Source organism: Pleurodeles waltl, chromosome 7 (genome assembly GCF_031143425.1).
Source record: "Pleurodeles waltl isolate 20211129_DDA chromosome 7, aPleWal1.hap1.20221129, whole genome shotgun sequence".
Classification (NCBI taxonomy): Eukaryota; Metazoa; Chordata; class Amphibia; order Caudata; family Salamandridae; genus Pleurodeles; species Pleurodeles waltl.
This window is the reverse complement of record NC_090446.1, coordinates 81913866-81928101: the sequence shown is the minus strand read 5'-3', so window position 1 is coordinate 81928101 and position 14236 is coordinate 81913866. Positions and strand designations below refer to the sequence as shown.

Sequence of the window (14236 nt, the reverse complement as noted above, 5' to 3'; positions counted from 1 at the left end):
ATTAGGTCTTCGAACTTTAGTTTTTGTATTTTTGTAAAGCTGTGTATAAAACTGAGTCACTATTATTCAGTTTATTGATGTAGGAACGAAGGTCGTGATCTTGGACTTGGAACATCTAGGTTTTAATCTGGATATCTGTACTTAAAAAATTGTAATGCACGGCACAGTCTCCTGGGCTGAAACTGTGATGTATGTACACTGCAACGTAAATGTTTGTAGTGAAACGAAAACAAACTTAACCGTGGGCTATAAAGCAACGTCACAATTATGTTTCCATCCTCCCTCCCATCACATCCTGGTTTCTGAAATCCGCCTTCAACGGGGTGCGCACACCACAATGTCCCCGTAGTGAACTTTAGGATTCAGATGCTCCGGCTATGAGAATGTACTGTGTAAAACACTGAGTTACTCTTTGAAGCTAAGCCCTTCCTACATGAAATCATAAAATTACATTTTTTTAAAATAAATGGCAAGTTACTGCTGATGAGGTTATAATGGGGAGAGACTGCATTTTGCCAGAAGTTAACTCACTTGGTCCTGACAGATGGGGGTAATGTTAGAGAGAATAAGCTAGAGGGAATGCAAAACTGTTCCCAACTGATGTTTCACGTTAAGACTGGCACACATTAAAGGGACGAGTCAGCTACAGATGTGCACCACACAGCTCGTTTGTTAAATAATTGAAGCAGGCAAGCTGATCAACAGGGTGGGAATAATAGTAGCACCCAGCATTACCATTATGTCACACTGACCTACAATCCTAACGACAAGCCCCAACATGAGGAGAACATAACTGTTTGATCAAGACCAACAGAAAACATCAATAGCTTGTAGTACTTACTGCTTCTGCCCCTGTGCCTGGGGGCCAGACTGGCTGCCTGATCCCCTCCTGCCGCAGAGCCTTGTCCTGCGTGAAGTGGTTGGTTAGCCTCATAAGCGGGTTGGTTCCACCACACTCGCCCTCCACCAGGTCCCGCATTGCCATGGCAGCGGCCACAGAAAATCACAGCAGGGTCTCCAGCACTGTAAAGGGAATAGAGATGGTGGTGGTAATTCAGATAAACCACAGACTCAAAGTCAGAATAAAAAACAAATCATGCCCATCATGATGGGAATGCAATGCTGAGCAAGCAAAGGTAAAGATGGAGACCTGGAGTTTCTATGACGCTTCATGTATGATGATAAATTTTACATCTCGATCGATCTTCTCTAAAGAAGGTTAAGAAGACTTACCCTCTTGTCCATGTACCAGATACCAAACAGACATTCCCAAAAACCACACACTGGCAATGCCACTAGGTCTGGTTTAAGAATGAAAGTGCATCTTCTGCCAGTGAAGAGTTCATGCATTCAATGCGTTTACACATGCATCTTCACTTCTCTTATCAATCCCAGTGCATCATTCTCGCCTAACACTTACATAACCACAATAAAACAAGCAGGCACAAATTCAACATATGAAAGATATATTTAAAAAATGAAAATGTAGAAAAAAAAAGAAATGCTGCAAGCTTACTATGGTGGATGTCTGTCTGCATTAACAAATTAAATTAAACAAAGCAGTGGACGGTCGTCTTGTAATGATATTGTACATAGTGTACAAATGATTTTGAATGTCAGCATTCCTGTCACATTTAGAACTAACAAATTCGCCATCTTGGAATGGTATAACTATCATACACTACAGACAGTCCCATTCCATGATAGTCACCTTCTTTAGCGGCATGGCTGTGCAGGATGTAGCGTGCTGCAGAGTAAATGGCCCATTAGCACTGTCATGGGAGCTGTAATACTCTCAAAAAATTACACAACAGGAAAAGGAAATAAAACAGGGACCTTTAAGAGGAGAAAATGGAATTCTAAAAGACTGGTCCACCAGGCTTGGCCATGGAGAGTACTCATTTTCAGGTGGATGTGCACAAGTGATCAAGCAAATGCCACTGCTTACACGGACCCACTACCCCATGCTGTGCAATATAACAGAACGAAGCAGAGTGTAGATGACAGTCATTACGTACCAATGACAGAAGACGCCCACAAAACAGCCCTTTGTAAAAAAAAAAAAATAGTTATGTATTTTCAAATGTTTTTAGTTATAGGATGCAGGCCTATTGAAGACATTTTAGCAAGAACTATTGGTTCTACCCCTAGTACATGTCAAAGGGGTAATCAACACCAAAATACTTGCCTACAAAGGTAATCTCTGAGATTTCAAGTAACATAACTACCTGCAGCTTTAAAACAGTGCATAAACAATCCATTCCTAAAGACCTACTGGGAGTAACAAAAATGTTTGATATAAATACATCATGCCTACTGCCTTTGTCATACTTATCATATACATGAATAAGGCCTTTATCATTTGCTTATCACCATAACCCCCTCAGACTTACTATATCAAGCATCCTACTGTTGTTAAGCGTAAGCTTTGGTGCAGTGAATTTCTATAGTTTTTTTTTTTTTTTTATGTAAAGTAAGATATTACTACTATCCCCAACTATAACATCACTTTAACCTGTGATTTTTTTCAGTGCGTTTCTAAGGCTTTTTTGAACATTAGGTAAAATTTTATTATCATATGTACCTATATCACACCGCCGCTGCACACAGCATTTGCCCGTACCGGACATGGGGTTTGCCAATGTAACTGGTCTGTGGACAGGCCCTGTGGACAATCCCCTCAGGGTGGCCAACTTTTTGTCGTGCACGGTCTTCGCTTGTGCATGCGTATAACCCGCAATGGGTAGCCAAAAGTCCGCTGCTCACAGCCTTTTTTTTTTTTCTTGATCCTGTGGAATTCTCGCAGGAGTCTCTTGGGAGCCAGAGCATTCACTTGTGCTCCTGCAAGTGTCTGTCAGGAACACAGTGAGTCACGCTGGCTCCAGAGAGACTTTAAATGGCTCCCGGTCCCCTAAAACACATTTTTATCAAAGAGCACCCCTTGGGCGGGGGGACCCTCAAGGCCTCGCCCACAAAGGTCAGGTTATTCCAAACCTACATCCTTATACCTTTATTATTTTTTTACTTTTAGGACATGCGGACCGAGCCCCTTAGTCTTGTAATGACTGCCACAACATGGCTGTTTGTGTTGAGGCCAACCAATCAAAGCAAGTGCGCTCATGAGATGGCTTAGTGAAAAAAAGGTTCTTGTGGTCAATCAGATGGTTCCATTATTTGAAGTAGCATGCTCACAGCAATCTCACGAGACTCTTGCGTACCGAACTGTCCAGATATCTGTACATTTTAAACCTTAATTACTCAAAATCTACTGTACAGATTCACACCAAATGACAAAAGCACACTTTTGGGATAAAGCTATAGCTATCTGCCAACTTTGGTGTAAGTCCATTCAGCAGTTTTGGCTGTTGCCCTGTCTAAAATTCCCTAAGCAAATTGCATGGGGAAAATAAAATTTGGGAAAACCCCTTTTTTGCACTCTCCTATCCCCCTCCCCGCCTTGATAGATTACCCCAGTACATTTCAGGAAGGAGCTGGGGTGTATGAAGTTTTTTTTGGCAAGGTTTTGTGAAGATATGTCAAAAGGGACCAAAGTTATTAGCAAACTGAAAAAAAACAATTTCCAATGAGAATGTGGTCCTAACTATAACTATTCTGTGGCAACCACTACTGGGTAATATAATATTTTATACATTACCTAGTAACGGTCGGTAATAGTTAGGATCGCTAGGAAAAGCGTTTTTGTGTAGCTAATAACTTTGGCACAGTTTGACGAATCTCCACAAAACTTTCCAAAAAGGTGCTACGTTTTGACTAGTTTGCATGGCAAAAAGGGCAGAAAAAAAACGGGGTTCCCAAAATGCAGAATCCTCGTGCATTTTGCTTAGACTTCTTTAGACAAGGCTACAGCAAAAACTGCTGAACGGAATTACACCAAATTCACCAAGAAACTAGATCTTTCTCTGCAGATTGTGCTTTAGGGTAAAAACGAAATGTATATCTGCACAGTTGAGCTCACGAGACCCAGTGCAAGAGGCCATAAGCAGCGTGGGGTGGCTGCATATGGGGGTTTGGCCAGGCCTTGCAGCTAACAGCCGTGTCCCCCCCCGCACATAGCCAGAGGGGAATGTGACAGTGATAACATTAAAGTTTTAAAGTTAAAAAAACCCACAGAAATTCACTTGTTACAGTTAGCAGCACTAACTATAACTGTCGCCCCCAGAACACACTGCTTATGATCTTGCATTTTACATCATTTGACATGTCCTATGACATTGTGTATGGTTTACATAGTGGCGCGTAACTACCATAGTACTTCTTTACCTAATTTTGTACAGCCTGTGTCCAGCTAATGGGTGTGCTTAGAAAACACATGTGCTCCTAATACATCATAGCAGTATACAAGTATTGAACACGTTATAAATGCTTACAGGTGAGGGTTGACAACTTGTGTTCAGCATGTTCCACACAAAGTTTTAGATTCGGCAGAAAAAGTTTGCAACAGGGCAAAAATTCTACATGCAACATACTAAGTGTTGTAAGCAGCGCTGAGTTATTAGAAAGAATCGTCTCAGTATGACAATTTCCATGTAACACAGAAAAAGTTGTGCATCAGTTATTAAGCTTTGCATTCTGAAGATGGCATATCTTTACATCTTTGTATCTGTAAAGTTTTCCCTAGAGTATGAAGGCTGCATGTAATATAAACTTTAGCACCGTAGACGTTGCTTATTTTAAGCAAACAGTGTCTTTCTTGCCAAGCATTGCATAGGGTGTACACTGTCCTGAGCAGACACATTTTAATACTCTGTAAGGTATTTCTCATGAGAGTTTTACTGTATGCAAACAGTGTGGTACAGCATGAGCTCTCTCCACAGAGTTACTGCGGTCTAGAGTACCAACTTTCTGTTCGGTGACTGTCAGAGATTCGATACAGATAAAAGCTGTCTGTAGTAGGGCATTCATTTTGGAACAGACGTCCAGTATATTTAGGAACTTGGCTTTCTCTGAAAAGTTGTATACACACTGAACACTGTATGCAATGAAGGTTTCCTATATATCTGTGGTTGATCGTTATCTGAACTAGGCTACCCATGAAGTGCATGGTATTGAGTCAATGAGGCAGATAGCCCATTCTTTCTACACTGAAGGTAGTTTATGTGATGGCATTAATGCCTCATATTCTTCTGAGGTAGCTTGTACTTAGTTTCATAGCTTTAATACTATACCCGTTTACAGAGCTATACGCAAAAAAGAAACTTGGATGATGTAATCAGTTATATCAATGAACATGTTATCAGTGATGTCATATGTGAGGTCATAAGCAGTGCATGGCAGGGGTGCAAATTATAGTCAGCGCTGCTAACCATAACCATAACTGGTGAAATTGTGTGTGTGTGTTTTTTTTTTTGTTCAAAATGTTAATGTTATCACTGACAAATTCACCCAAATATAACCTTTGGTTTCTTCAGTGAATGTACATGTGTGTGACACACACAAAATGTTTTTCCCTTTATTATAAGATCATGGCATGACACTGGCTAGCCACAATAACCAACTCAGTCCTGCTGTATGGAGTATAAACGTTTCCATAAGCCTAAAAGGGCAATACGAGCCCTCCTTTCAGTGGAATCACACAACTTTGGCGCAATCAAATCATGTACTCAGATAAATCAACGTGTGTGCTACTGACTGTGTGGCCCAAGGACCTCTCTCAGTAGCAATCTGAAAACTTTTTTTTGTTGATCACATAAGGCTATCGAAAGTTCCTGCTCTGACCGTCTATCTTCAGGAAAGGCTCTCACGTTCCCCATAATTTTCTAACAAACTCAATTTTTACATCAACTTGTCATATTAAAAGCTGAAAAGCGATTACTCCCTTTCCGTATTAGGTCCTCTTCTAATAGCAAAGGTCTTTCAATAACTTCTGCTACTGCCTCTCTCACATATCCCACCTCACGTCAATGTGCTCAAGAATTCTTGCCACACACATTTAGAAATAATTACTAGAAAACTTGTAATGGTCTATTACATGCTACTTGATACACAACTTGATCTCATTCTGTAATTACTGCTCATGTATCACGCAGTGAAACTGCTCCTAAACCTAGCACGGTCCTGTGTTTGAACAATGAACTCTATATTGTAATTGCTTGAACCAGAAGAACCTCATTCCTGCTGACTATGTACCAGAAATATCGTACCGGCTCACAGCCACTGGAAAGGCTACTTTCCATTGAACGTTCACACTGAACGGGTAACACAGCTGACACTTAACCCAATATATCTCATAGCACAATTAACCTCCTCAATTGCCCACATATGACCTACCTAACGGGGACAACGATCCACTCTGATAACTAATTTTACACAATTCACTAAGTAAATTATGCGCGGATAGTAGGTTCCCAAAACTTGCATCAGTCTACCCATCCTGTTGCCACAAACCCGAGTCAGTGTACCGTAGGCTCTCTGTATCACCACACTAAACATAGCTTTCTCTAATCCCACAACAGATCAAAGGCCAGCAGGCCATGATAATGTTAGCCAAAATAACCCTTCTACTATAATAACAATCTCACTCTATTGCAAACTTATAAACTGCAGACGACGCTTTATTTAGTAGCTCTCGCACTCAAATCTGGCTCACCCTAAATGCTTGTTGATTCTATTATGTTTTTTCACTACAAATCAACATGCCAAAACGGAGCTGCCAAAGCTGGGGGTAATGTATTCCTCACTAATATGGATTGTTTACTGTGTGAAGTAGGAAATTCATAATTTTACAACCTTTGTGCTGTGGTGATAGAAATGATCCACCCAGAATGAAAGACAACTTTAAAGTGTGCGTGGAGGGGGGGTGGGGGTGCAAGTCATGTTTACTCAGTCCAGCGAGAGGAGCAGAGTCCCATATTCAACGCTCTGTGACCTGACCAAAGTTTGTACAGCCTGTTTTGGTCTGTAAAATCTCCTTACAAGAAGAGAGAGCTTCTCAATCAAAATCAGTTTCCATATTAACATAAACATACAAAGCAATATTTGAAGCCAAAATCCATTCAACATTTCATAATGTATTTTAAAAAAGAGCACAGACGTTGTGATTTTAGAAAAATCAATTATACAATAAATCAAATGTTTCACTCACACTCTGAACTACAGCCTCTCAGGTATTCATAAAGCCATGAGAGAAAGATAAGTTCCTGGAGAGCCTTGAGAGTAAGATCACTTCAGAAAGCTAACGTAAAATTGTCATTAATCAAAAACCTCCTGTTACACTTACAATCAATCGAAAACCGTCATTAGACTGCGTCATCAAACCCTAATCTTGATAATGCAACTCCTTGTTTGGCTTATTCAACTTCCTTAAAAGCCCCAAAGCAGCTTAAACTCTTTCGGATTGACAATAAAGGTTATATGTGGGCTGCAGGGTCTATTTATACAGCCCACATATATGACAAAATGATTTCTGCCCGAAGCACCACTGTTCTCTGGCTGGGCTGAAGTTTACATGCACAGAAGAGTCAGATGGCAGGGAAAAATACATTTGCCATGTAGGAAAAGCTTTTTGTTATATAGTCATAAACTGTCCCCTACAGTGTGCCATGTAGGCCCACAAGGCAGGTTGATAATATATTAGAATAGGGCACACTACATATTGAAATTAGTGTTCTATCAAAAGGTAACTGAACCCCACTTTCACTAAGTAGGCCAGGCAAGACTTTATAACACCTAGATGAGATTAAAATCTATATTTTACGCCTCCATTTAAAAAAAAAAAAGGCTAGAAAAATGCTTCAAAGTTATTTCCCGTTTAGCTATTAAAACTGACTTGATGGTAAAGTCAGAATTTTGCTAATTTAAGGAGAAAAGTAACTTTCCGGTTCTGCCACTCATAACACCTCCAGAACTGGAATATATATCTTTGGCTGGGAGAGCTGACGACTGATTGAGAGAATAATGGCTTCCCTTTGGACCCAAGAAAAGCCAGTGGGTGTTGACTGATGACCACTTAGCAGGAATTGACCATCAGCAAATGGACATGTACAGTTAGCAGAGTAAAGGACTGCTTTGGCACACTCTGTTTCAACTTGGGGGTGGACAGGGAGTGCTTCTACTGGTCAATTTTCCAGGACGCTCCTAGACAGCCACAGTAGGAGGGAAAACCAGTCCTGCCATATATCACACTTCCAGAGCTAGAATACACATCTGGAAGAGGTACCAACTCTGGCTCAGAGGACAATGGCTTGCACCTGGGCCTAGTAAAGGACAATATATGTTAACTGGTGAAAATTTGCAGGGATAAGCTATCTGACAGTGGGCAAAATAACTGGCACACCACTAAAGGACAGCTTTAGAACTATCCCTTTTGACTTGGAGATACTAAGGAGTGCCTCTTGGATTCATCTTAGGACCCCTCCTAGACAGCTGAGCTCTAGCTACAGTAGAAGGGGAAAAACAGTTTTGATCCTGTCAGGTATGGGGGCGACCAAGAAAAAGAAGTCAGGCCTGCCTGCTGGCAGCTGGTCCTAGATAATTTTACAGAAAAGGCAAAAAGGAAGTGCTTTAAAATGAGGTAGAGGATTATTAGGACTGGATGGTAGAATTCTGCAAATCACTTGCTAGTACACAATACATCTGGCACCACCACCACAACATCCTCCAAACGTTCCTGGTCCTAGGAAGACTACATCTGAAAAAGAAGACCCTGCTGGAAAAAGAATCTTAATTCTTGGCACCTACTGGAAGAGGAGGACTCACATAAGGATTCAAGGGAATGGAAATGCTCTTCAAGGGGGCAAGTGGTTAGCATCCTGTTTACTTGCTTCAGTAAAACAAAAGGACTCCTGACTTCAAGAGGGCCTAGTTGACTAAAGAAGATTAAACCTTGTTGGAAGCAGGTCTGGAGAGACCTGGGACCCAAGATCCTGCCCTGAGCTGCAAGGGACTGCAAGGCAGACCAGAATAAGCTTTCCAAATAGTTGGAGACTAAGGGGCTGATTACAAGTTCTGCGGTTGAACCACCTGAACTCCAAAACGGCAGTGGGAAGGCAGCCGCCGGTGTTATCACTGTCATTTTACGACGTTTCTGTCACGCTGACTGGTAGAAACAGTGTGATGGAGTTGGCCTCGGCTCTCAGAGAGAGCCGAGGCCAATGCCACTGTACACAGCACCCTTGGAATGCGCACTGTCTGCCACAGCAGACAGGTCGCATTCTGAGGGTGTTGACGGGGGGCTGCACTGCAGGGGCTCCGCTGTGACCCCCAACTCTGCCTTTCTGCCATCATTTTCACGGCGGGGACCCTGTCATGAAAACACTGGAAGAAAGGAGAGTGGTGATCAGCACAACGGAGCCGAACTCGGCACCTCTGTGGCTGACCACGACTTGCACTGCCGCCAGCCCATCGGGATCACTAATCCTGGTGGTCTCCTGGGAGTCTGACCACAAGAATTGTAATGTGGCAGTCAGAACGCCACTGCCAAACTCGTAATCAGGCCCTAAGTCTGACAGGTAAACCTTTGACAGCGGCAACTTGCTTGGTTTATCTGACCTCTGCTCCACTGCGGTGGGCCTGAAGTGCCTAGATCCCGGTCTACTGCAAACTGTTTGCAAGATGTTTTTTTGCCTTAAATAGTTAGCACTACATAGTTCTGGTGACCCTTAACCTAATTTGATGACTGTAGTGTCTTTTTGTTTATTACATTGTTCTCTATTTATCTAAAGTGGTTTAGGAATTTTATTGTGCTGAGTTATTGGTACTGCTTAAACTTACCAAGCACATTTCTGAGGGGTAGCTGCTCCTTCTGCCATGTGTACAAGGGTTTAAAAGGGATTAGCTGTGAACTGGGAGCAAACATCAACCGATCTCAAGGCAAATCCGTCATCTCATTTGCCGATGACATCCAACTCATCCTCTCTCTGACAGAGGACACTCCAGAACCAACTTCACCAACTACGTGACCATGGCTGCAGACCAGATGAGAACAAACTGCCTGAAGCTTAATTCTGACAAGACGAAACTTCTGATAATAGGTAACAAGACCTCACCCTGGGACTCGACTTGGTGGCCGTCAGGGCTAGGACCAACTCCAGCATCCACCGACCATGCTAAAAACCGGGAAAGTAGTCTATATGGCAAGCTCTGCATGACACCACAAATCAACGCAGTGAGCACTTCCTGCTTTTATGACCTATGCATGCTATGTAAGAGCTTCAAGTGGCGTCCACAGAACACCAGAGCGACCATCACCCAAGCACTCATCACAAGCAGGCTTGACAACGGCAATGCACTCTAAGCCAGAATATCCAAGCAACTCCTACAAAGATTCCAGACTCATTTAGGACCTCCACGCCGCAACCACATTGCACCACACCTCAAGGAACTCCACTTGCTCCCTATTCACAAACACCAATTCAAACTACTTATTCACACATACAAAGTCCTACACAACACTGGACCAACATACTTCAACAATCCCATACACTTTCACCAATCAACCAGACATCTACGCTCTACTCCATTTACACTTGCATCGCCCAGCATTCACAAAACAAATCAGGTTGCTCCTTCCCCTACATCACACCCAAAACATGGAACAACCTCCCCAGCACATCAGAGCCCCCTCCTCACTTCTTGAGTCAGCAAGACGCTGAAGACCTAGCTCTTTGAATACCTCCACTGATATCATTCACCCACTCACCGGTTAAACCACTGGAATGCCCCCAAAAGGTGATTAGTGCACTCTACAAGTATAACATAACACTATGTTTTGACCTTACCAAAGTTGGATTATTGAAGTGGTGAGGGTGTCCTCTGTTCCAAATGAATAACCTAATTTCTGAATTCATTTGTATACCACCATCGATGCCCCACTCTTATCAACCACCAAACAAACATGAACTTGATTTTTGCAGCAGATCCAATGACACTTCATATTTGTAACATAAAAACCCTTCGTAACTAAACAACAATCATGAATAGTCTATTTTACAGGTCTTCATTTGTGTTATCTCTCAAGTAAAATTCTTTAATTTCTTATTTTCCATGAAAACGTTCCCCTCATATTGTTTGCTGTAATATTCAAAATCAGAGTTTCATTAAAGTTTAACACATGACAAAAAAAACATTCTGGTGTAGTATATACCATTTCTATTTCATGTGGGGTTTCAACTATTCTACTCTCTCTTATAATTTTCAAACAATAATGAAATTCATAATGAGTCTAAATCAAACACAATTACAAATTAATGTTTTACATTCTGCTCCTATCAGTTAAAAGGTCAGATATAGAGTTTGGCTGAAGAGAATTTACTTCATCAGGGCGCTGCACTAAAGTACTCCATTGTCACCAGGGAGTACCCTCCCCTGTGTAGTTTTGAGATGTCTGCCAGCCCAGTCAGCCAGGCAGACATCTCTTGCATCTACATGGACCGCTATCACAGCACTTCCTTTAAATGCTTTAAAGACTGACGCGGTTACGTCAACATGATGGCACCACCCAGCAAACTTTCACATTTTTTATTGTAAAAAAGAAAATCCCCAAATGAGATTTTCTTTTTTAAACTGTTTTTGTTGTCTCTTACCACCAAGTTATCCCTGGCGGTGACAAAAAGTGATTACTTGCCATTTGTCCGCCCACTCTACATAGGGCAGGAAGACTAATGGCAAAACCTCTGCTATTACTCTTTCAGGCCGTTGAATGCATATGTCGAGAGAGGAGACAGAGTAATGTCAGTCGCTAACATACTGAAGGTCCGCCCAACTCTGAATGAGGCAGGAAGACCTTCAATTTGGCAGAGACAGTAGTCGGAAGCGATGGAGCAAACTGTAAATCGGGCCTTAGTCCTCTCTTTATTATTAAGTAATGATACTTTACTACCATAATAACTCTAAGTTGTCTTTGAACTCTTCTTTTCGTTTGATTGCTGTACAATTCTAAAACTAATAACTGCTCAATGAATTCTAATCTTGGCTTAAATCACTTTGAATCACGTTTATTCTCCACATCACTACGGGTAATAGATATACAGAAACACAAAACCGCTGTATAACATGCCTTACCCAATTAAACGTGTTCAGTGTGTGATTTCTTCACACTAGACTGTGGGATCACTCCAGCAACCTCGTGTCACATGTTGACATCACTCCAGAGACCTGATGTCACGTTGTGACATCACTCCAGAGACCCGACACCAGACTATGATAGCATCAAAGACTTGATGTCAGACAGTAACATCACTCTATGGACCACAAACCATACTGCAGAGAGGTGATGTCAGACAGTCCTCCATGAAAATACTTGGCAGCAGGCTGTGACCTCACTGCTTCAACGATCTGTCAAATGGTAATGTCGGTGCAAAAAGCCTGAGCCCAGACAGTGACATCACTACAGGAATTGCACTAATATGCCCTTTTAAGTTGACATCTTAATGCTCTGGCCCTCGCACATTCAGGTCCTTCAGTGAGCACCCCTGGAGAGAAGTAGCACAGGCGCCAGGAAGGGTCATAGGTTCAGCCCAGTGTTTTAAAGTGCATCATCTGCTGTTTTTGCATTTGTCGCTGTAAGTGTGAAGGGTATGCTCAGATGTGGGTCCCATGCTTGTTCTGCCACCAGATTCAAGCTAGCCTGGCTGATGAAGGGTGACACCCCGAAACCTGTTCCAGGATGCTTGTTTCCGGACTAGGGAGGACCTGGCCTGGCAGTTCGGGCTAGACTGTTCCCAAGGAGAGCAGTGTCAAGTCTGAGTGGCATGTGGCCGGATTCAAACTGGAATGGCCTGGGTAGCAAAAGAACTGACGGAGTAAACCCAGATCTGTGACTGGCGGTGAATGTTTGATTTGTTCTGCATTCCGTCATACATCTGTTTTTGCAGTGCTTAAAATAGGCCGGTTGTCACATGCACTGATTCACCCACATGCACTTACCTCCCTGGCAGAGTTTCCAGGCACTATAGAGCGAGCTTGCCTGCTGACACCAGTACATTTTTAAGAATACATAAAAATGAAAAATGAAAAATTACAAGAGCGCTGTACCCTCTCGGTGGTGCAGGGTGGTGTGAGATCTAAGTCCAGGCAGGTCTCCCTGACACATCACCCGCAGACTAACGGTGTTTCGTAATCTGCACTCTGGACCCTCCGTCCAGCTGACCCTCTGGGCCTATTGAGGGCTCTGCCCCCTCTGCCCTGGGTTTTAACGTGCAGTAAAGGCGAGGAGTTGGGATATGCCAAGCGTTGCAGCCCCTGCCGGGACGGTCAGGGTCACGGGTACCGATCCATACCTGCCCCGGGCGTGCGGCTCCCTCCTTCGGCGCTGCAGCCCCGCTGCTGCACTGCCAGTTGGGGATGTGAAAGTACGCGCAACCCGCCCTGAAAACAAGGCCGAAAGAAACGTAACGACAAAGAGTGATACAAAATGTGGCCAGAGCGGACGTATCTATTGCTTCGGCCCACTGGACCAGTCGTGATCGTCCTTCTTCTCTGTTCGTGAAGCTGACCCGGAAGCGCGAGGATGGAAAATGACACTGATCTAATTACTTCACGTACATGGCTTTGTAATGTAATAATTTTTTTTGCATCAGAGCTAGATTTGTAAAAGGACAGACTTCAACTTGCTGAAATTATACTAGCATCCTCTTACTGTCGATTTTCCAACAATGCGATTTTTTTAATAAAGTGTTTTATTTGAAACACAAATGACAAATTATATTTGCCAATTAAATATATACATATGGATGTTGCTAGAGTTCCACTTGTTGTAGAAGATCGGCGAGCATCTCTGCAGGCTCCAAGTTGTTGGGAATCTCTAGTGAGAAGTTGTGAAAACATAATTTCAAGATGGCTATTATTTATTTCCGACGGAAAGGTTGGGGACACTTGTCCCTTTTCTATTTCACAGCTCGTTTCTTTCTTGCGATTATTAACTTCATCCGCCGCGAGCTGCTGCGACATTTGGTTACTTAGTAAACAGGCTAATTTAAAGCAGCTTGAAATGTTTTCAGTCTCCATGTCACACCTCCTGATAATGTTGTGTCCTTCCCTCCTACAGTTGTCCCTCGTCCAAATTCCCTCTCAGACAGCTTATTGTGTTTTCTTATGTTTTTATTCCTTGCCGTGGGTATGTGGTTTTGCTGTCTTTGCGAAGAAGAGAGTGGCCTCGCAGCCTGTGTCGGGCTCATGTTGAAGGTTCCCTATGATATCTAAAGTTGTTTATGTTCTGATCTTGCCTTAGAACTGGTTGGGACAATTTCTTAGAACCTGAGAATCTTGGGATCGTTGTTCC

At 42.7% G+C, this 14236-nt stretch overlaps 1 protein-coding gene across 6 annotated transcripts in view; it reads right to left on the bottom strand.

Annotated features, from left to right (window-relative positions):
• Positions 1 to 13332, bottom strand: part of PEX5 (peroxisomal biogenesis factor 5) — a 96350-nt gene extending 83018 nt beyond the window's left edge. For 3 of the 6 annotated variants that reach the window (XM_069243035.1, XM_069243038.1, XM_069243040.1), the window contains exons 1-2: positions 13236 to 13332; positions 842 to 1023 (exon numbers count right to left, since the gene is read on the bottom strand). In XM_069243035.1, coding sequence (XP_069099136.1) covers positions 842 to 985 — 144 coding nt within the window. In that variant the 5' untranslated portion in view covers positions 986 to 1023; positions 13236 to 13332. Of the gene's footprint in view, positions 1 to 841; positions 1024 to 12882; positions 12902 to 12990 lie in introns of those variants that run through there. The other 3 variants (XM_069243036.1, XM_069243039.1, XM_069243037.1) reach the window with 3 other exon arrangements.
• Positions 13333 to 14236: the final 904 nt, after the last annotated feature.